Here is a 20,486-nt window from a genome sequence, read left to right on the forward strand (position 1 = left end):
AGGACGACGTGAAACGGCGGCGGCGGCGGCGCTGCTGCCGGTGCTCGGCGCTGTCCGGGCGCGTTACGAGGCGCTTCTCGCCGTTCAGGGCCCGTTGCTGCCGAGTATGAACGGCGGGCAAGCTCGTTACCTGCAGCACGCGGCTCCCCCGTGGGGGAAGCGCCGCCGTCACGCGGGGGAGCCGCTTCTGAGCCTCGTGCAGGAGCAGGAGGAAGGTTCTTGGCCCTCGAGGTCCCCAGCGAAAGCAGAGGGGCAAAGCAGGAGAGCGGAGACCTGCCCTGGGAGGCCGCCAGGAGGGCTGCCGGCACCGGGGCCCAGGCGTCAGGGACACACGTCAGCCACCACCGCGGCTGGGGCGAGATGAAAGGGAAGAGCAACCGCACGCAGGGAGGTCGGAACGCACCGTGAACGCGTTACCTGTGTCCCCAGGAACCTCCGTGGCACCTGCGTGGCCAGGCCTCCCCCCGTCCTTCGTACGGCCACCATGGAGCTGAAGCGCACAGGTCACTGACCAAAGCCCACGGAATCCACCAGCATGGAGCTACCAAAGGCTCCAGGAGGCCCTTGGATGAGCACAAGGCTGTTCTTGTATTTAGCACTTCGGTACCTAAACTTTAGCACCGTAAACACAATAGTTGGGAGTTATTAGTCGGGTAGAAAGGGAGGGCACAACAGTCATCACCCTACTGATTTTGTAGGTAGGAAATGTGATAATGCACAAAACAACAGGCAGTAGCTGCAAAAGTTGCTCTACTAGTATCCATAGGCACTCACACAGATCACTTCGTTGTCACACACATTTGGAAGCAGTTTTTTTCCAAAGCTCATTTGGAGCTCATCAGGTGTGTCGGGGTAGGACAAGGGTTTTATGCATTGCCAATAACATATTGGCTACTTTTTAACGTAGGAAACAATTCAAATCTTAGTTGAAAAGGCTTTTTTCTTATAGAGACAAGGGATTTTCCAAGAGAGATATGACCCTGTGTTAGGAACATAGGAAAACAGAGAAAAGTATACAGATGAAACTGATTGATAACGTCATCACTGGCAGATGGGAACATCAATATTAGCTGGAAGAGACACCCTTGCGTACAGATTAACGGAGCAGGAGAATGAATAATGGCTTTCTGATAATTTGCAGCATGCAGGCTGCATTGTGACCTATCTGACATGCTGCAAGTCATTTTTTCTCTTTTGGGAGAATTGTTAGAATTAGGAAAACCATTTAATTTTGTCAACTGTAGCCACAAGAATACTGAGACAAGCCTCTGCAAAATGTTATCTCCAATCCGAATGGCACAGTTGTTAAATTTTTGTTTTGTTTCATTAGGCAAAGTGTTTAGTTGAAAGGCTTAAGGATGACAGAGAAAAGAGGATATAGGCATTTTCAGTAACTGTTCTTTTTTAAATTTTTTTTTCGTAACATGCTACCAAGTTTCTTGTGGTGCAGTCCTATTAGTTGAACGATTGTAATTTATATGCCCAAAGTGTAACACTGTATTTGCTGAAGGTCAAGATATAAGAAAGAATGGATTGCAAAAGTTTTGATGATAAATGTCTTGACTAGGAATACAGCAGAGAAGATGGAAAGGGATCTTACTTATTTTCACATATTAAGACTGACAAGAGAGAAATATGTGATACATTATGGGAAACAGTATTTCTTAGAATGCCACTTAAGGCAAAACTTGGCCTTTTTCTGCAAGAAAGTCGGCCTTTTTCTGCAAGGAAGTCTTCCCCATCTCTCCTTCTGGCTGACCAAAACACCTTCCCCAGCCTTACCTGGAGTCTCTCCTACCTTGGTGCTCTCCATCTCAAACAAACCTGGTGATCTTCCTCTCTCCAGCCACTGCGCAGCAATCCCTTGTTCCAGCTCTCCTTGCTGCTGGGCCCCTGTGCCACGACTCACCTTGTCCTTCCGTCCTCTGCTGAGGACCCTTCCAGCCAGAGCGCTCACTGTGGAGCCACTACTGCTCCCAGCTAGACCCAGGACTGCTGCTTAGGCTGCCCCGGGCCTTCCTAAGGCATTACCTGTTACAGTTTATCATCAAGATCTTATTCTGTTTATTTATATAAATTAAATAAAAAGGCTATAATATATCAAAATATAAATAATTTCCAAAATACATAAATACGTTACAAAAGTGGCTCCTTTTTTAAAAAAAATAACAATGTGTCCTTTTTGCCAAGACCTTTTCAGATTCAAAGCTCTCAAAACACATGAAAGTCAGAAGAGCTCACAAAATACATATAAAAGATGACTTTTTAGGGTCCAGGAGTTTGTCCAAGAGTTCCAGATGATGTTCACAACTTCTTTTACAATAGGTTTAAGAAGAGACTGTTCAAGGAAGAGATTTAATCACTATAATACCATCTCCTTAAAAAAACAAAAACAAAAAACCCCACCTCTGTCAAGGATGTGCTCTGATCGGACTACAAAGACAAGGTAACACAGCCCTCAGAAAATGGAGCAGATTATATCTTGGAGATCCCAGCACGCCAATACCTGCTACATGTTGGACACACACAGCGGAATGTTGGAATCCAGGCTTTCACACAATTGCTGGTGTTAGAGGACACGGCAAAGCCATGAGAAATAGTTTAGAAGAACAGCTGCACACAGATTGAGGAGTTTTACCAGAGACCACCAGATTAACCAAGGACAGCAAAGGCCTCTTATTTCCACAATGTCCCCTGCGTAGCAATCAGTAGGGCCACTCAGATACTGAATAAATAACTACTTGGAGAGTCTGAAGATTCAGGAAAAAAGATCTTATTAGGGAACTAAAACTTATTAGGAAAAAATGGAAAGCAAAGATAAAGAGGAGAAGCAGCAGGGGAGTGCACCAACAGGAGGGATCTTTGCAGCTGCCGCTGGAAATGGGAGAGAGGCTCCATTCAGTAGCGTTTCCTCTGTCTTCCGTTCCCCTTGCCTTTGGCTTCCTTCTCCTTCCGCTCTGCAGCCGTGGTGAAGGTGATACAGTAAGCATCTAGAAAATCCATCAGCTTTGCCTTGGAAATCCTCATGCCGTTTGCTTTCAGCTCTCGGTGCAGTGCAGCCAGCTCAATTGGCTCGTAAGAGAGGACCTTGTGGTACAGGACTGAATTTGAAAAGATGTAGTTTCCCACTGCGTCCAGTGTATCTGCTTCCTGGGCTGCTGTCTGAGAAGCTGGGAGCTCCTCTTCCTCATCCTCGGATATATTGCTACAAGAACTAAAAGTGAGAAAAAGTGCAAAAAACAATCAAGGAAACAACTGGTCATCAAGGGCACACTCAGAGATGCCCAAGTCCCTGGCTGCCAACCCTTGCAATGCCCTGTGTAGGATCTCCGACACCAGCAATTGCCAAAGGGAGGGAGGCAGAACACGCCACGTGTTCTGCAAACCTGCACATCGAGCTGTGCCGGTGCTGCCCGGCATTCCTTGCTCCTGCTGCACTACTGCTGACACACTTGCTCTGTGCAGCACCACACGCAGTGCTCACCGAGCAGCGCTCCCTGCTCCTCTTGCAGGCTCTCACTCAACCCTGCGAGGCTCCTTGCAGTGCCAGCTTTGAGCTCTGCCCATGTGCAGTTTCACCCGTGAGCATTTCTGTGCTCTCAGAATAGCTCACTAGCAATTAGACTGAAACGCACAACAGAAGAACTTACTTCAAGTGACAAAAGCTCAGGGAAGCTGCCTACAGTACAGATCCCCTGTATTCTGCATTGACACTTATATTTCCCATTTTCCCAGCTCATCTCTGTGCTGCACAGTAGACTCCTTCGTTAGTATTTTGTTCCCCTACCTCTGTATACCAGTAGAGACGTCACTGCCATCCAGCGAGGATGAAGATTCCCGAGAATATGAAGATTCCCGAGATGATGAGAGCATCAGCTCCTCCTTATCAGCTGCCAGAGAGCTCCTATCTGGAGATACAGTTGGTGTCTGTCTACAGTTGGAGATTTTCGCACGTTTCCCACCAACATGCCCGTTAGTCTTCAGCTGCCTACGGCGCTTGGCTGGAGGCCTCTGTGGGGGAAGCTGGGAGGATGGGATATCATCCTCTGTGTCAGTATCCACATCCGTATCCACGTCCTGGTGAGTATACTGGAATATGGCCTTCAACTTTAACACCATCTGGCGTTTTGGGAAAGGACGAACTCCAAATCTGAAAGAGAAAGGTAGGACTTAAGCCTAAGATAATGCTGCGCCTTCCACTGCTATAGCTCAGGAATGTGACCAGGCCAGGAAGCTCAGTGGCCAGCTGGAAGAGCATGACATTGGAAAACCATCAAGTTTTCCCCTTTAGCACAGTAGCTGCCTTTCACACCACCTACCAGCAGGTTTCTCACAGAATCACAGAATGGTTGGGGTTGGAAGGGACCTCTCGAAATCATCTAGTCCAACCCCCCTGCTCCAGCAGGGACACCTAGAACATGTGGCACAGGGTGACATCCAGGCGGGTTTGGAAGATCTCCAGGGGAGGAGACTCCACAACCTCTCTGGGCAGCCTGTTCCAGGGCTGTGACACCCGAACAGTAAAGAAGTTCTTCCTCATATGGAGATGGAACTTCCATGTATTTTTTCTGCTCATAAAGAAATGTACTTGTACTTTTTTTTTTTTTTTGTAGATATACTTGTAGAAGCAGTGCTAACCTGCTCAACTCCCTCTTCAGTTCTGGGGTCTTCATAAGGGAGTAAGCTGGCATTGGTGTCATAGGAGTCTCAGGAGACTTGTCCTTCTCAGGAGACTTGTCCTTCTCAGGAGACTTGTCCTTCTCTTGACAGGCAGGTTCTGCAACAGAATGAAATTGTCATCAGAATTAGTACAGAAGGATATAGGAGGGATGATATCTTCCCCTCCTGGTGGCAGATATTTTAATGTTATCTAGTAACTGTTTAAGAAGAACTACTTGTCTGCAAGCTGCTCTACTAAATACCTTTATACCGAACAGATCAACACTTTCGTCTTCCTTGGGTCTAGGATATTTGTTTTTTATTGTCTTTAAATCAGAAAACAAATTGAGCCATATGTTAGGTCTGAATAAAAAAGCCCACTGGAGGCTTTGATAGAACAGCTGCAAGGTAATTAAAAATATATGTTTACTGAATTCTGTGAAGTGGTTCTTTCCCAAGGAAGAAAATTGCATAGGAGAGACTTGCTGCAGAAGAAACCGAACAAGTCAAGGTTCTGGGGGCCTGAATTAGATACTGATTTAGTGATACTGATTTCCTGATACTGTGAAGCACAGTCAGTCTCAGGTCATGTTCTAAATCCTGCTTGTTAAACTAATTACTTACGATAGTATAATTAGTAATATATCTAATAAATATTAAGGGATAAATTGCTGTTCTTAGAGCTTAGATGGAAGGAACTGTCCTAGTAAGCAGCTGACCCCAGAAGGGTATGACCCCAGAGGCTAGTGTTCTCTGTGTCATCAGACATTCAAGCAGACAAGGCCCAGCTCCTGACACCACTAAGTGCAATCTGGTGGCAAAGAGCAGCTTGGCCCTTAGTCTTGTGTGCGTCCTGAAACCGCTCACTGTGTCCTCCAGTTGGGACCAGTGCTGGACACACAAAAATCTGTTGGAAGAGCCTACAATCAGCAAACACAAGGGCAGGGCAAGTCAAAGCAAAGGCAAATCAGAAGAGCTTTGCAGGAAAATATGCAGAGAGCCTACCCGTGGGCAGGAGAGGCACCTACTTCCAGCCAACCTCTATACTTCTACCACTGGAAGCAAAGCTTACCCGATGTCTTCGTGTAATTGTTAGCACATACATCAGTGATGAATGCATGAAAAACAAGACCCATTACTGCAAGGAATAATCATTCCCTAGCATGCAAAGTGAAGGCTGTTTGATTTTTTTTTCCCCTCCCAGGTAATGTCTCATCATTTCTACAATGCATACGATCACTGTCAAAGCAGCAGCATGAATGGATCACAAATGGCTACGCTCCAACTATCCCACGTATTTAGTTGCACTCCCCCACATCAGAAGCTGACTGTACCTTCTTGTGCCTGGCCCTGACTGCTTTGGATTAGAAGGCCAAAACACCCTCTCAATATAGCAGGTGAACAACAAGCAGGATGATCACCTAAAATGACAACAATTTAACCTACTTCAGTGAACTCTGTACAGATACAAGCTCTCACCGGGAGTCTTTGCAAGGTCTGTCGGACAGGCATCTGCTGAAGCTGACACCTTCTCAGTTAAAAAAAGCATCTGTGGGAATTCCTCCTCTTCACTATCCGAAACTTCCCAGAATCTGGGCTTCAGGAAACTTTGTATACTGCACTCTGATGACCATGCCTCAACAGGACTCTTTTTGAGGTGAAGCGAAGTTGTTGCTCCGTCACTAGGACTGCCCTGAAGAGGGGTACTGCCCTTCATTTCCTGGTCTCGGACCGGGCTCTCCCAGTCGAAAGCCCAGGAGATAGATCTGGGTCTGCTGCCAGGGCTGGCATTTGCCCAGCCAGCCAGGCTGGAGTTCTGGCTGTTTCCTCTCAATGGTGATGGATACTCAGCGTGCCAGCAGTCATCAACGGGGACTGGGGGCTCATCATGAAGCGAGACAGTACTGCTCAAAGAAAGACGACTTTCATCAGCTGAGTTCTCCCTAGGCAACTGTTTGTCTGACAGCGATGTTTCAGGAACTTTTATGAGGCTGAGAGCCATTTCATGGTCACTGTTACCTGCCACTAAGCTCTTGGTCTCGAGTTTAGACATCGATTCCTTTATACGGTTTATACTTGTGACACGTGTCTGCGTTGCGAAATCCCTGCTTTTGGTCTGAGGTTGTGTGTCTGGCACTAGCCAGGAGCTGTCCATACCTGAAGACTCCTCGCGACTCTGCCCTTTTTCATGGCTCAGGTTCAGGCTCTGTTTGCTCTCTGTACAGGCACCTACCTGGGTGCTGGGAGGCAACTCTCTGGACATTTTTACATCATTATTTGTAAGTGATGCATCTGTAATGCGACATGAGACCTGGGATGATCTCAGCTGTATCTCAGTGACAGATGATGAGTTAGGTTTAGGTTTGGGGATCTCAGGCCCATGTGCTATGCTAGCACTTTTCAGTTGCTTGGAGATTTCCATTTCCTTCACAGGAGAGCCAGACTCTGGTAACTTCCTCTCTTGTTCTAGCTCCATTTCATCATCAGAAGATAAAACAGTAATATCAGCCTCTTTTCTGTTCTGGACTGCAACATCCGGAGTTTTTATGACAAAACTGAACAAAACTGAAGCATATTTATGCTTGTTTAAATCAGTGCAGGAAAGCTCTTCTGGAGAAATTGTGCTCTCTATGTTCCGATTTCCTGATGTAATGTCCTGCTCATTGGCTTTCTGGAAAGCTATTTTGGGAGACGGGAATGGTTTTTGATTTCTCTCTGGTGTTTTTGCTTCTCTGGGAAATTTCCTATCCGATTCTGAAGACATAAGTGAAGAACCAACAGCAGAATAAAAAGACATATAAGATTTGAGAGGAGGACTGCCACAAAAAACATCCCTGTGTGGAGAGAGGTCTTTTTGTGACTTGGAGTAAGGAAGCAAATCATTAACATCAACATGTTTTTCGCTAACAGCCTTTCCTGACTCTTTGATAACTTCTTTCATTGGAGAAGGCTCACTGTATTCTATCTGATTTTTGGAAAATAAGCATTTATAATTTTCACGCCTATCAGTATCATTGTGCAGTGAACAGTTGGTGATTTGTTGTTCTTCCAAGCGGTCGTCTCCTCCCATATTATGTGAAGCCTGAGACAACTTGAAATCTTTCCCACTTTCCCATCTCCTAACCCACTTCTGAGGCTCAAACTGACAAGACTCAAAATTGATGCTTGTGGCATTCACATTTTTGCATCCACTTGTATTCTGCATTTTCTCTTCTTCAGACAAGTCACATTTGGATGTTTCCACATCATTGTCTTCCCTCAGATGTTTGAAGTCATTGCTTATCAAGGCAGATACGGACCTTTTTGCCTCTTTTTTCTTAGTCTGCTGGTTCGCACCTTGGGCTACCTCAGTATCCCTACAGATGTTGTAATCTGTGCCTTCCCTCATCTCCAGTTTGTCTTGAACCATTTTTCTTTGAGTTGCAGCAAACTCATATATTTCCTCCGGCTCCTGTTCACCCACCCCGTTGTCGTCTTCCTTCTGGCATGCAGGGTTTAGCACAGCTTCTTCTTCCTCATCTTCAGCCACCCACACTGAGTTCAGGAGCTCTTTGAAGTTCTCAGCTCTGTTATCATTATCTTCATCATCTCTCGCAGAGAGGAGATCATCTTCTGGATCCACTCCAGAAGATGCCTGGCTCTCTTCAGCGCAGTCCTTACACCTGAGCACAAGTTCCCTTAAATCAAACCTGCAAGAATGTAACAGAAATGTTAATGTTTATCTCCCTCAAAATTCATTCAAAATTCCAAAATGTTATAGTTGCCTGATCAATCTAGTGAGTCTTGTAAAGAAAGTTAAATTTAATTTGTGAAACTGTTGTGCCAAATTAGACATGCATTTTCAACATTAATAAAGTCAATAACAATTTCAGGTTTTCACTCCGTGTCACCATAATCTTCTCAGGTTTCACACTTATTTCCCCCATTCCAAACAATGCATCGCTGCCACTACAGAGGATAATCAGTTCTCCTTGATTAGGTATGAGTTTAACTGACTATCAACATAAAAGAGCAGATTTTTTTTCCTGGTCTTTTTCAGAATTACTTTAAAAGGAGGAACACCTACATTTCCAGAACTAAGTGATTTTGATCCGATAGAATGTGTTTCATCTGCTGCTGTTTCAAGTTCATTATCTAACACATGTCTAGGATCATGACTGACATAACAAATTAGCATTCCCTGCATCCACATTCTGCAAGTCTCATTCAGATTAAGTGTGTCACTAGGGCAATGCTTTGAGAATTACACTCATCACCATTGCCACCATCAGCTGTCATTAAAGATCATGAGACAAAACTTGGCAAAAGTGTTCTAGTCATAAACCAAAAATAGAAAATCTCAAGCAGATGTAACCTGAAGAAAGATTCATGAAAAAATGAGGATAAGATGCTCGTGTGTTCATATTTCACTTAAGATGGAAGCAGAGGTACTTGCATCTCAAGTGAAATGAGTTTTGTGAAAGCCACTGAAACCACAACAGAAGGTATCAGGTTAAAGTCCATGTGGCTGAAAGCATGAGGTGACCCAAAGCACACTCATATGATACAAACCTGGTAGCCAAAGCCCTCAGCTGGGGCACAATTCTAGCAGGGATGTCAGTATAAGCAGTGTAAAGATATCGCAGGAACGCGAGGACTGCCTCTTTTGTCACATCGCTCAGCAGCACCCGGCGCGTCTGCTCGTCGTCATCGTCCTTCACCTTCACATATATCCCTTCGTCGTAAACCTGTGCGGTAAAAGGAAAGCAAACAAGGTCCACTTCCTCATAAAGGAACAACACCAGCAGTATCTGCTCTCTATCAGGCCACTAATTTTTTTTTTTGTGTGTCAAAGTCTGTTCCTATGGCCAGGATTTGATGCCTCAGAGGGAAGCTAAAAGGACCAGAGATACAGAGCTCCCTGGGGAATAGGGAGCTCCATACAGCTGTTAACTTGTACCCTGAAGCTTTCAAGGACCCCTCATAAATGGTCCTAAGCACCTTGAGTTGAAACTGCTGTAATCATGCATGAGGACAAAACGAATTCTACTGATTCCAGAAAGAATGACAAAACTTTGTCAAGAAGTTGGTATGGTCTGGTGGCAGATCCGTCAGAGGGCAAGTTCCTGTCTTCAGCCCACTACCTTTCATTGCCTTTGCAGGAAATTGCACAGGAGCAGGCTGGAAACTGTATGAACCAAAATGCTTCTGGAAACACAGAAATTACTTCACTGGCCTTGCCAAAGGCACAGGTCAATGCAGCTACCTCCATAGCACCTGTGGGAGTGACAGACCTCTGTCTGGGTTAGTTACAAGCACAGCTTGTAAATACTGTCTACTCCATAATCAGCAGGTCCAGAGTGACTTGCCACTGGATCTCCAAATACTCTGTGCTTACTGTACGGCATCACTAACTCATTTGTTGTGATCAGTCTGGAATAGACGGTCAAACTCCTGTTACTGCAAAGGGGCTTTACTCGAGGGGAAGAGAAAAGTCTAACAGCAGTACTTACCAGCTGAACAGCCCGAGGACAGCGTGCATACAGCACAAACATATGGGCATAAAAGATTTCTCCAGAGTCCACTTGAAACTGGATATCACTCAAGTAGGCGTTGTTGACCATGATATTGTAATCTTCTGCCAGCATCCTGAAAGAGGACTAGAACATAGAAGGGACACAAAGACAGAAGTTGTTACAGCTGTAAGGCATTTTCCTGGCAGATAAGGAGGCAACAGCCCAGTTTGTCAGCACTGCTGTACTCTGGGTCCCAGCGTGGGTATGGCTGCCTTTGCCTTCTCAGGACTAACAGAATCCTTATCAGTGCAAGGTCTTCCATAAGAGACGTAAGCAACCTAGTCCAACACACATCTCTGGCTTTGTTTCCCTCCTTCTCCTCTCTTCAAAGCTTAGCAGCTGTGAAGAGGCAGTCACATGCTGTCTTCCACTCTACTTGTGGAACAGCCTTTTGCATTACAGCACATCATCATCCTCGGATCTTTACCACATCATTTCCTGATGTGGCAGAGCCACTGCCTGCAGTTGGCCTCCTGCTCTGCTGTCTTCCACCATGTTTTTGAAAGCTGTAATTCCCACCTTGATGGAACTGAACTCAGTTCATAACAATTGCATAGAGCAAGAGGAATGAGGATGACCCAGGGGCAAGGTAATGAGTCTTTCCTCTCTTGTTCACTGTTTTGGTCTAGCAATGACACCTGGGAAGAAGCCCTCTGCATCAAGGGGGCAACACGGAATAAAAGAAATGCAGGTGTCTAGTCCAAAGGAACTTGTGCACTTGTTACTGAAATCTCCTTTGAAAATTCCTTTATTTATTTACTTTTAAGTATTTACTCTTATAATTTTAGACTCCTTTACTTCTGCTTTGCCTATCATGATTCCTGTGAGTGACTGTAATGCTTAAACATCTCTGTTTCTGTGAAAATGCATGGGAAATACTCCATACTTCTGGAAATTAATCAAATAGGAGAGGCTTTTTTTTTTTAAACAAATAAACAATACAAAAATACAGTGCAAATAAACAATACAAAAAAGGGGAAAAATAACATTTGTCCTTACATATATATCGTTGCTTCTCGGAAATCTCTTCTCTATGGGTAGAAGGGCAAAGCCACTTAGTGAAGAATCACTGGAAGTCAATTCTTTTCCTCAAAGAAGAAAAGGCACATCTCAAGTCATGTACAACCTTCTTGTAAGACAGAACGAAGTGGCAACTCTTAACTGCCATTTCTTCCTTGCCATGACAACTCCCCAAGAGACTCCTGTCCCAGGCTGACATTTCTGAGCTGAACGGTTCAGCCTCCCCCTCTTGGCTTTATCAGATGCATTTGGTTTTCTTGGCATATTAAGCTGCAGCAAATGGCTGCTGGTCATAGGAGAATTGAGGGAATTTTACCCAAGTCAAGTACAAAGCAGAGAGACATTAGATTTAGCAACCATAGTCTTCACTGATGAGTGAACAGGAGACACACAGTGCATATATTATGCTAAATGGTTGGACAATTTTAAGGCTACCATTGGTCTTGGAATGTGCCATTGTGCAATGCACACCACTGTAACCAGGGAAGTTAGAGCTGCTCTTGAAGGAATTCTAGGTGGTGGACTTTTTTCAGCCTGTACAGATCAACTTCAGGGACTGTGTATCCATGTACCAACACAACATCATCTCTTACGCTCTTCTTTCACCAGGTCTTCTCCTGGTGAAACCTCGTAAGACAGTGCTGTCGGCAAAAGCCACTAGGCAGAAAAGAGCATATATTTTGGGGATATATTTTTGCCTCACGATTGGCCGTGTCTGGGCCCCCGGCTGGCAGAAACGCATCTGACACCTTTAAAGGATTTTTAAAATAAAATCTAGAAGCTGCTGTCTAAGAGGAGCTCTTCTTAAATATTGGGATCTATGAATCATTTCAGAAATGTCAACTTGATTGTACCTAAAGCCTACTACAGAACAATGCCCCCAAATATCACCCCCTGGATCAACAATATCATCTTGCGGCTGCTGCCACTGCTCTCCAAGTTCAGTATGGCTAAACGTGGCTCCTCACAGCTGATGACACCAGAGAGGAGGCTCATGAGGCTGCCAGAACTTACTTGGCTGCTCTACTTCCTGAGCGTCGTTAAGCTCAAGCCTCCACTGAGTTTGTGCTTCCATGGCCAACTCAACCAGTTGCTGCAGAGTCTGAACATGAACCTTCTCGCCCTGAGACGAAATCTGTCCAGCCTGTTCAGAGCCGGAGTCGGCTTCATCAGCAGCTTTTTCTCCAGTCTCTGGAGAAGCAGGATAATGAGGACTGAGATCAGGCTGAAGTTGCTGAGATACTTCTGGTTGATCAGATCCCACTGATGGCAGAGAAGTCTCTGACTTACAAATCTGATCAAAGGAGAGAAAAAAAAAGACATCAATAAATTAATTTTGTATGTATTTGCAGAGTTCAGAGTACGGTCTCTGAATTGATCTCTAGTTCATACTTTCAAAATATCTTAATAAATATTAATAAAATACTTTGAGCGATCCCCAGATACATACTTGCTCTCCAAGAAGATAGTGCTATAAGGCGACAGACTAAAAGGTCCTGTCTCTTTCTGTAGGCAGCATTTATAAAAATACAGAAAAACGAGAGGCAAGACATCTGGATAATAACAGAGTGAGACCGCCCGGTTTAAAACTGGATCACAGTCCTGCATGCAGCTTCAGGCAGTGGGATACATGGGGAAAGCCTGAAATGCAAACGCTTCACTTTACAACCCTAGGAGTGCCCACCCCCTCCTCGGTGTAACACACAAGCATCCATCTTCAGTGTGAACTTTCCACACTGTTCCTTGCTGCCTTGATACAAAACATGAGTAAAGAAAGAGAAAGGCTCTGATTATAATCAGTCAGAGAAAAGTATCAAGAAGGAACACAAGAGTCAGGCTACTGTAAAAATAGCTAAGCTAGTGGCAAAATGAAGAGGCTCAAGCCCTCTCACTCAGTGCTCTGCTCCCATTTGTTTTGTCTTCCAAAAGCCCAAAGAACAGCATGGCAACACAAGCCTCAGCCTCCTGTCCAAAAGGGAGAAGTGAAAGTTCAAGATCACCAAACCTACTTGTGTGAGACCAGGGGACAGTTGTGCAGGAGCAGAGAGCATGCAGAGCATGGGGTGACTCACTTAAATGGCAGAAAAGAGAAGGGCTACAGAGCAAGTAAACTGTGGCACACAAATACCAGAGGAAGGAGAAAAGAGCATCCCACCTGCACAGTTATGCAAGGTACGATTGGAGGGGTCAGTTCAGCAGTGTAGAATGATTCAGGGTCGCAGGGCCCTGTTAGAGCATTGCTGTTCCATAAAGGGCAGTCCTTGTTTCTGGGCGATGGCATGAGCCAGTCTGTTTTCTCAGATCCATCCTCCAAAATCCTACTGGTGGGAAGCCGAGGAGTGGGAGGGAATTCCATCTCTTGTGTAAGCACCATGGCGGCTCGCTCTTCAGTCCTTTTGCGGGCTGTCTCTGGATCCCGCAGCAGTAACGGTGGAGGAGTAGTTGGGCCTCTTTTATGTGTTCTTTTCTCTTTAAAAAGAAAAGCAAAAGAAACCCAAATAAATGAACAGCTGAACACATAAGCAGAGGAACTGAACCTGCCAGCTTTTCCAAGTGTTGCAGTTGGCAATGATCAAAATGCAACTACAGCAGAACACAAGATTTCTGCAATAAGTCCCAAGCCTCCCGTTACTTCTGCCAGAGAAACAAACCTTCAGGGAAGACTTATTCGTGCACACATGGTCCTGCTGGGCTGAGCTGTCAAATCAGATCACTATGAAAGCAACTGATACCTATGTGCAGGCTACCTTCCAGACCCTTTGAACAGTGAGCGTACAGTGCTTTTGGCGAGTTAGCAGCGCTTCACTCAAAAAAGAGAGAGAGAGAGAGGAAAAAAGACTCCAAAGCCATGAAGGACTGCTTTTGGTGTGTCTTGATCACTGGTGATGGTCACTCATGTCAAACCACAGCACATATGAATCCTGCACAGCTATCATTTGTCAGGTCTGTTTCTCAGGTCTGTTTCTTTACTGCCTTTGACTTACTAATTCCCAATATAATTGGCAGTGGTTATCAGCAGGAAGAGATTGAGGAGAGCCACGAAGAGCAAAGTGTCTCATACGTGCAGAACTCAACCTTCCCCCAGGGCAACTGGCTTCTTTTCTGACCATTTTTGTGCATTTAAATAGCAAACCACAGGTTCAACGTGTGTAGTTGTATGCACATATACTTCAGAAAGAAAGCAGAGCAAGGAGAGAAGGATGAAAAAGTTGCATAATCAAGGGTATGGGACAGTGAATAAGAAAAATGCACTGCAAAAAAAATAACAATGGTCTTTTCATGTTTTCCCTTTGGGATTTATTAAAAAAACAACTCATCTTAAAAACATTCTATAGTTTTGAAACAATCAACCAGTGAAATAAATATAAGACTCAGAATGGATTTCAGTGAAACATCCTGCAGCCTCCCTTGGCTATCTGTATGTGGATACTTTGCATTACTCCATCTCGGACAACTTAAATGAAACAGAAGTGTGGTTGTCATCCCCTATGCCCAACAGAAAAGTTGGTAGTGAAGAGCAGGCTGTTACATCACTCCTCCAATAGTACAGCCTGAGACACTCACGGTGACACATACCTGATCCAGGCTTCCATTTGATTGGCAAGGCAGCCACGGGTTTCATATTTGCAGCTACTGCTGCTTGTTCACGCTTTTCTTGCTCCAAGAGAGAGCGTGACATTGCCATAGCAACCTGCAGATCTTCATCCTGAGGTTCCATTTTGATCCTCTTTTTCATTTCCTTTGAGTCATCTCCGGAGAACTCTTTGCGTTTTGATATGTTTGGTTGATTGCTGAAACGTAAGAATGCAGCAGAAAGCCCAAGTTAACATAACATAACTGGATCAGAGACAAGAAACCCTGAGCACTTCAGACCAGCTGCCCCCCTTCCTCAGAGAGATTCCCATATCCAGAATAATAAGAAAGCATCAACAGTACTTTTTTCTGTGGAGGAAAGAAAAGGATTTCTTATCATGCGTGGAATTCACAGCAATTTGGGGAAAATCTTATTTTGGAAAGGTAAACATAAGACTGCAGCACTGACAAACTGCCCTTTTTTTTTTTTTTTTGCAAGGGCAGGAATGGCCTTAACCATCTGCTACCTCAAACCTAAACTTTGTATCAAAGGGCAAAAATCAGGTTGAAGTCAAGAACACCGTCACCAAAACCGTTCTGCCAATCTTACACTTCCACAGTAAACAAGCAATGGCCCTTCCTCAGCACAATAAGACTTAAAAGTCCTTTGGATACATTTCAGGCAGGCACCACTCGCTATACTCTGAACATGGTGCTCAAATCCCAAAGAGCAGATACATCTCTGCACCCAGCACAATTCAAAACATCCTGTATGTTTCCTCCTTGACTCTGTGGATAAGGCCCATGTATCCAGGACAGCAACGAGCCGAAAAGCTGAGGCCTTGGAAACACGGATACTCCGAAGAGACTGTATGCTCATATAGCATGTTCTGCTTAATAAGCTCAACCACGCTATTCAGCTTTATTACGTAATTACCTCTCAGAGCATAAATATTTCTGACAAATTAGTGTAAGATTATTTACTTCCCATTTTGCTCCTGTCTGCTGACTCATAGTCATCCACCACTTTTGAAGGAATGCAAGATTTTCACCAAAATCTTACCTGGGATACTTAGGAGAGGCAACTCCAAACTGAGACACCTGCAGTGCCTGAAGCAGCATTTTAGGAGGAACATCCATCTTCACAGCACAGCGTTTCAAGTGAGTAGTTTGGCTCTCAGAAGTTTGGAAATGTTTGCCACAGCTGAGACAATCAGGGATTGCTGGTGTGCTGGAGGAGGAGATCTCTGCTGCCTCCATCTCATCCAGACACCTGGAGGATGATGGAAATAAAACAAAACAAAATAAAATAAAATGCTCTTTTTGAACCTTGCCTCCTGAAATGCTGTAATTGAGCAACTCCAACTACTTAAGCAAGCTGTTTACAATACTTTCTTTACAGAGAAGCACAGACTTTTCATTTATAAAGAGCTAGCTGTATGTAATATTTTAACAGTATTTGATATTTACCACTAAGGAAACTGTTATAGAGTGCTGGCATCAATTTAAGCCCACACCATTCTGACAAAAGAAAACACAAGGATCCTTCCCTTAGCCTTCCACTCTCATTACCTGTGGAAAGCAAAGGTCTATAGTGCCTATATATAGTATTTACAAAGGTATATAGTGCATAGTTTTACAAAAGTATATAGTGCATAGTCTATGTATTTATTCATCTTGCAAAACAGTATCACATCTTTCCTTCAGCGAATAGCTCAGATTTGCAAACAGCTGACATACCAAATGTTCTTAGGAAATCATTATTTAACTGAATAAATGGTGTTGAAATGGGCAGATTTTGAAATGGACACTAATGGGTAGCTTTGCTACCTAGTCTGCAATTACATCTTCTCTAAGGCACTGCTGCTGAAAGCCACACTGGCCTTTCATGCTAGTGCTTCACCTATTAACGTGCTGCCCCCATCGTGTTGTGTTCATGGCTGAAAGATCCTTCTGGCAGATCTGACAAAAAAACAAGCCCTTCTCCTCTAGGCTTTCCGGGACTTCCTCCTTGATCTTCTGCTGAAGGGCAAAAGCCAAAGCACCATCGTCCTTTGTGGATGGAAGATCGTGGGTAACTGGCACAGAAGGGAGAGATGATAGAGTTAAACATCTTGTAGTGAAAGGCATGAAACTGTTACATTTGTCATGATTATTTTATTAACTTAAAAAACCCCTGCAATCTTCCTGTTGCATCTTCACATCTCATTTCTCACAAGGGAATGCACAAACAGTACAGGAGAGCACTACCCCAGGTGTGGAAGGTGGCAATTGGTTCATCGCACATTATGTATCAGAACCAAAAGGAGAGTTATGTTTTAGATGAAGTTTCTGGGAGAACATGGGGTCTTAAACATTACATATTAAGCACAGGAAATTCTCATGTCCATAGAGAACCAGCAGGGCCTTGACTTTTAAAGGGGCCTTGACTTTTAAAGCACCAAAACACCAAAAAAAGTGCTATGAATTCAAATTGCTACGGATTCAATTCATCTGCATAGAACATCCTATTTTGTAAGTGCTCAGAGATTTACAGAAGACATGGAGTAACTAAGGTCATATTTATATGAGCTACACAATATCGCCCCTGAGAAGAACGACTGGATTTACTGATGCTGTTAGAATCTCAACCTGTTTCCAGAAAGTAAATTCTCTCTCCAGAATTTAACATAAAATCAAATTTCAGCCTCACAAAAGATCTAGGAGAGAAGTATAGAGATCAATACACATTTATCAATAGAGAAAGCAAGTTCTCAGACATGTCGAGCGATTTATTCAGCATCACACAAGCCACCGGTCCAGCTGTGAACAAAGCCCAGGAATCCAGACTGCTGCTCATGCAATCACCCTAAGCAGCCCTCAGCACTCTCCATGCACACACAGGAGCTAAATAACAGCAGAAACGTACCTTTTTCCGGGTTCTCTTCCTCGCTTTCATCAGAGGAATTCCTGCTAGCTGCAGCCTTTGGCAAGCTATTGCCCAGGCTATGTTTTAGCTGCTCAGGTGCCACTCTCTTGAAGTGCTGCATTCCTTCCACCGCCAGCTTTGCTGCCCGCACCTTCGACCCAGGCAGCAGTGGTGTCTTCAAGGTGTCTGAAGAGCAGGTCTCTGGTTGCGAAGGACGGAAGGATAGTGTAGTCTGGGAACAGTCACTCGGAGCATTCACTGAAGGGGACAAAGCACAGTTTCCCAGTCAGAATTAAACAGGTAACTGAGCTGCCCAGGGAGCTCTTGGGAAGCTTCCCAAAACAGCAACCTGAGATAGTCAAAAAAAATGAACATGTTTCTACTCTGATCTTCAAGCCCTATCCATGCTTCGGACTTTCAGGCTCAGAACCAAGCAACAGGTGTTCCTAAGGAGGGGTGGTAACGAGCAGCAGGCTAACAGCTCAGTGTATCTCCACTCTGCTTTGAGGCAACCTGTGAGGTCAGACCAAAGATCTCACCAGCCCAGTTTCTGAGTGCAGTCACTAGTAGATAATTACGAAAGGGTATCAGGCAGAACAAGTACAAAATAATCCTTCTCCTGGTTGACCTTAGCTGTCAGTTTAAGGATTTCATGCACTGGTGACTGCCTTCTGGTCATCATATTTAGTCATCACTGAAAGACCAATCCTTCATCAATTAACCCAGAACCTTTCTTAATTTATTTTTTTGGCCTTGGTGACAGTCAATGGCAACATAATTCAACATTCAATACAATAACACACTGTGAAAAAACACTTTGATATAATCTAAACTTGCTTCTTGATGATTTGAGGGATGATTTACATTCTGAAGTCGCAAAAAAAAAGGTAATGACTCCCTCATGTAGCACTCAGCACTTAGGTTTCACCTTACTGAAGAACTGCATACCTCCTCCAGACTTCTAAAGAGCTCTACTGAACTGAGTCTTTTCAGTACTAGCCTATTTTCTGTCTGAAAGATTTCAGTGCACGCACCTGTCACATTCCTCTTGGTAGAGTAACTGGTCACTGTGCGCAGCTGGCTGTCAGGGAAAGCGCTTCTCCTGTCTTCTTGTGACGTCCCACCACTACTGCAGGGCACAGCATCGTCGTCTTCTTCACGCATCCCTGTCGGCACCTTAGAACCCAAATTTTGTGGCAAATCTTTCCCCTTCACTACTGGAAAGCACTGATCGATTTGGCTCCCAGGAACAGATCTGCCTGTTGTAGTGGTCTTTGTCCATTTCTGAACCTTCTTTGTTGCCTCAGTATCCTCAGCTTTCTCCTCAGTATCCTCAGCTTTCTTCTTTGCCCTACCGACAATTTTTGCCCACACTACTTTAAATTCATTGTCCTCTTCATCCATGGTGCTGCAGGCTGCAGTAATGCTGCCTAGCAGCGCTACAGGGAAAGATCTCAGGAACAGTCAGGGCTGCGTCTTCTCTGGCTCGCCGCCTTCATTCTTCAGGCGCCAGCACTTCTCCACTGTTCCAACGGTGGACTTTCCTCTGTGATTAATTCATCTGCATAGAATATATTACACCATTTAGTGCAGCACATTCTCCAAGGACCCCGCTTATTTTCACTCAGCACAGTGATGACTTTCTTGTTCAGAGGATTTTGGAATATAAGTGAAGCATTTCAATCTGCCCAAAGCATGTGTAGGATCTTCATGGTACGCTAGAGGGCTTCAGAAAGATTTACTGAAGCCCTTTAATGGAAAAACCTCTAAAAGGTGGATATGTAAGATGGTATACGCAGATGCAGTGTGAAACAGGCCTCTGGTACCAATTTGAAAGAGGACGTTCTTTGAAGACTCTTCTTTGAAGGAGAAGAGATTCTCATATAAAATATTGCAGCACATAAGTATAATAGCACATATTGACCCAAAACACTAATACTGTACTTTCAGCACAGACGGACACAGGCCACATTCAAAAGCATGCTGACCTCTCCTTTGAGGTCAGAATCCTGCCTGGAGCTCAGAATTTGAGATGTCCCACTTGTATATGCATCCATAGCTACATTTATGTAACACAGCAAAAATGAATGTATTCGCTCCCATAAGGTGGGGAGGAAAGACTGTCACTCGGAGTGCAAAATTTCATTTTGTGACACAGCATATTTAAAGAAGAGAGCCTGTCCCCATGCTGAAAAGTAGCTAACAGAGTAAGGCTTAGCAGTGCTTGGCCTTGCAGAAGAGTTTCTTGGACAGATGAGAGAGCACATCTAACAAATGTGCCCACCCTTCTTTCACCTCTGTGTTCTTACCTCCTCCTTTGGCTACTCAGTAGACACTGACCATGTCTCATAAACTGTTGTCAAATACACCAGATAAAAGTATTGTCTCTTTCTTAGCTGGTTTAAATTAGCTTCTTATACTAATTTAAAAAAACCTGATTTAACTAAGTTTCTTAAACTTTCTCTACAGTAAGAATAACAGTGCTAGCTAGTGATTTCTTGGAACAGCGACAGGTACAACAACATCCATATGGAAATGCCATCAATCCCTGAGCAACACTAGAACTAGATTTCTATTCTTAGACATTTTGATTGTCCTCTTCTTCCAAGCCCTATGTTCACTACGGTTCTGGCTATTTTAATGGAGCTTTTATATTGACTCCCAAATCCATTTCTTTCAAAACTTAAACAGAGTGTTTCATTTGGAATGGCAGCAGCTGTGGTTCAGTTTCTCCAATAAAGCTCTGGGCACCAAAAGACTCAAAATGCAGG

General features: G+C 44.3%; 1 protein-coding gene across 1 annotated transcript; it reads right to left on the reverse strand.

Annotated features, from left to right (window-relative positions):
* Positions 1-2,898: 2,898 nt before the first annotated feature.
* On the reverse strand, positions 2,899-19,119 carry LOC148592715 (structure-specific endonuclease subunit SLX4-like). The gene is made up of 14 exons (XM_088534054.1): positions 18,750-19,119; positions 17,716-17,973; positions 16,711-16,885; positions 15,871-16,080; positions 14,811-15,025; positions 13,390-13,703; positions 12,249-12,528; positions 11,214-11,302; positions 10,152-10,298; positions 9,211-9,386; positions 6,139-8,348; positions 4,639-4,777; positions 3,788-4,150; positions 2,899-3,214 (listed from the first exon to the last, which is right to left on the reverse strand). The coding sequence occupies exons 1-14, from the start codon at positions 19,117-19,119 to the stop codon at positions 2,899-2,901; spliced, it is 5,262 nt and encodes a 1,753-aa protein (XP_088390180.1).
* Between the last annotated feature and the right edge of the window lie 1,367 nt (positions 19,120-20,486).

Source organism: Tinamus guttatus, unplaced genomic scaffold (assembly GCF_059628265.1).
Source record: "Tinamus guttatus ecotype Peru unplaced genomic scaffold, ASM5962826v1 Tinamus_guttatus_pri_ptg000532l, whole genome shotgun sequence".
Lineage (NCBI taxonomy): Eukaryota > Metazoa > Chordata > Aves > Tinamiformes > Tinamidae > Tinamus > Tinamus guttatus.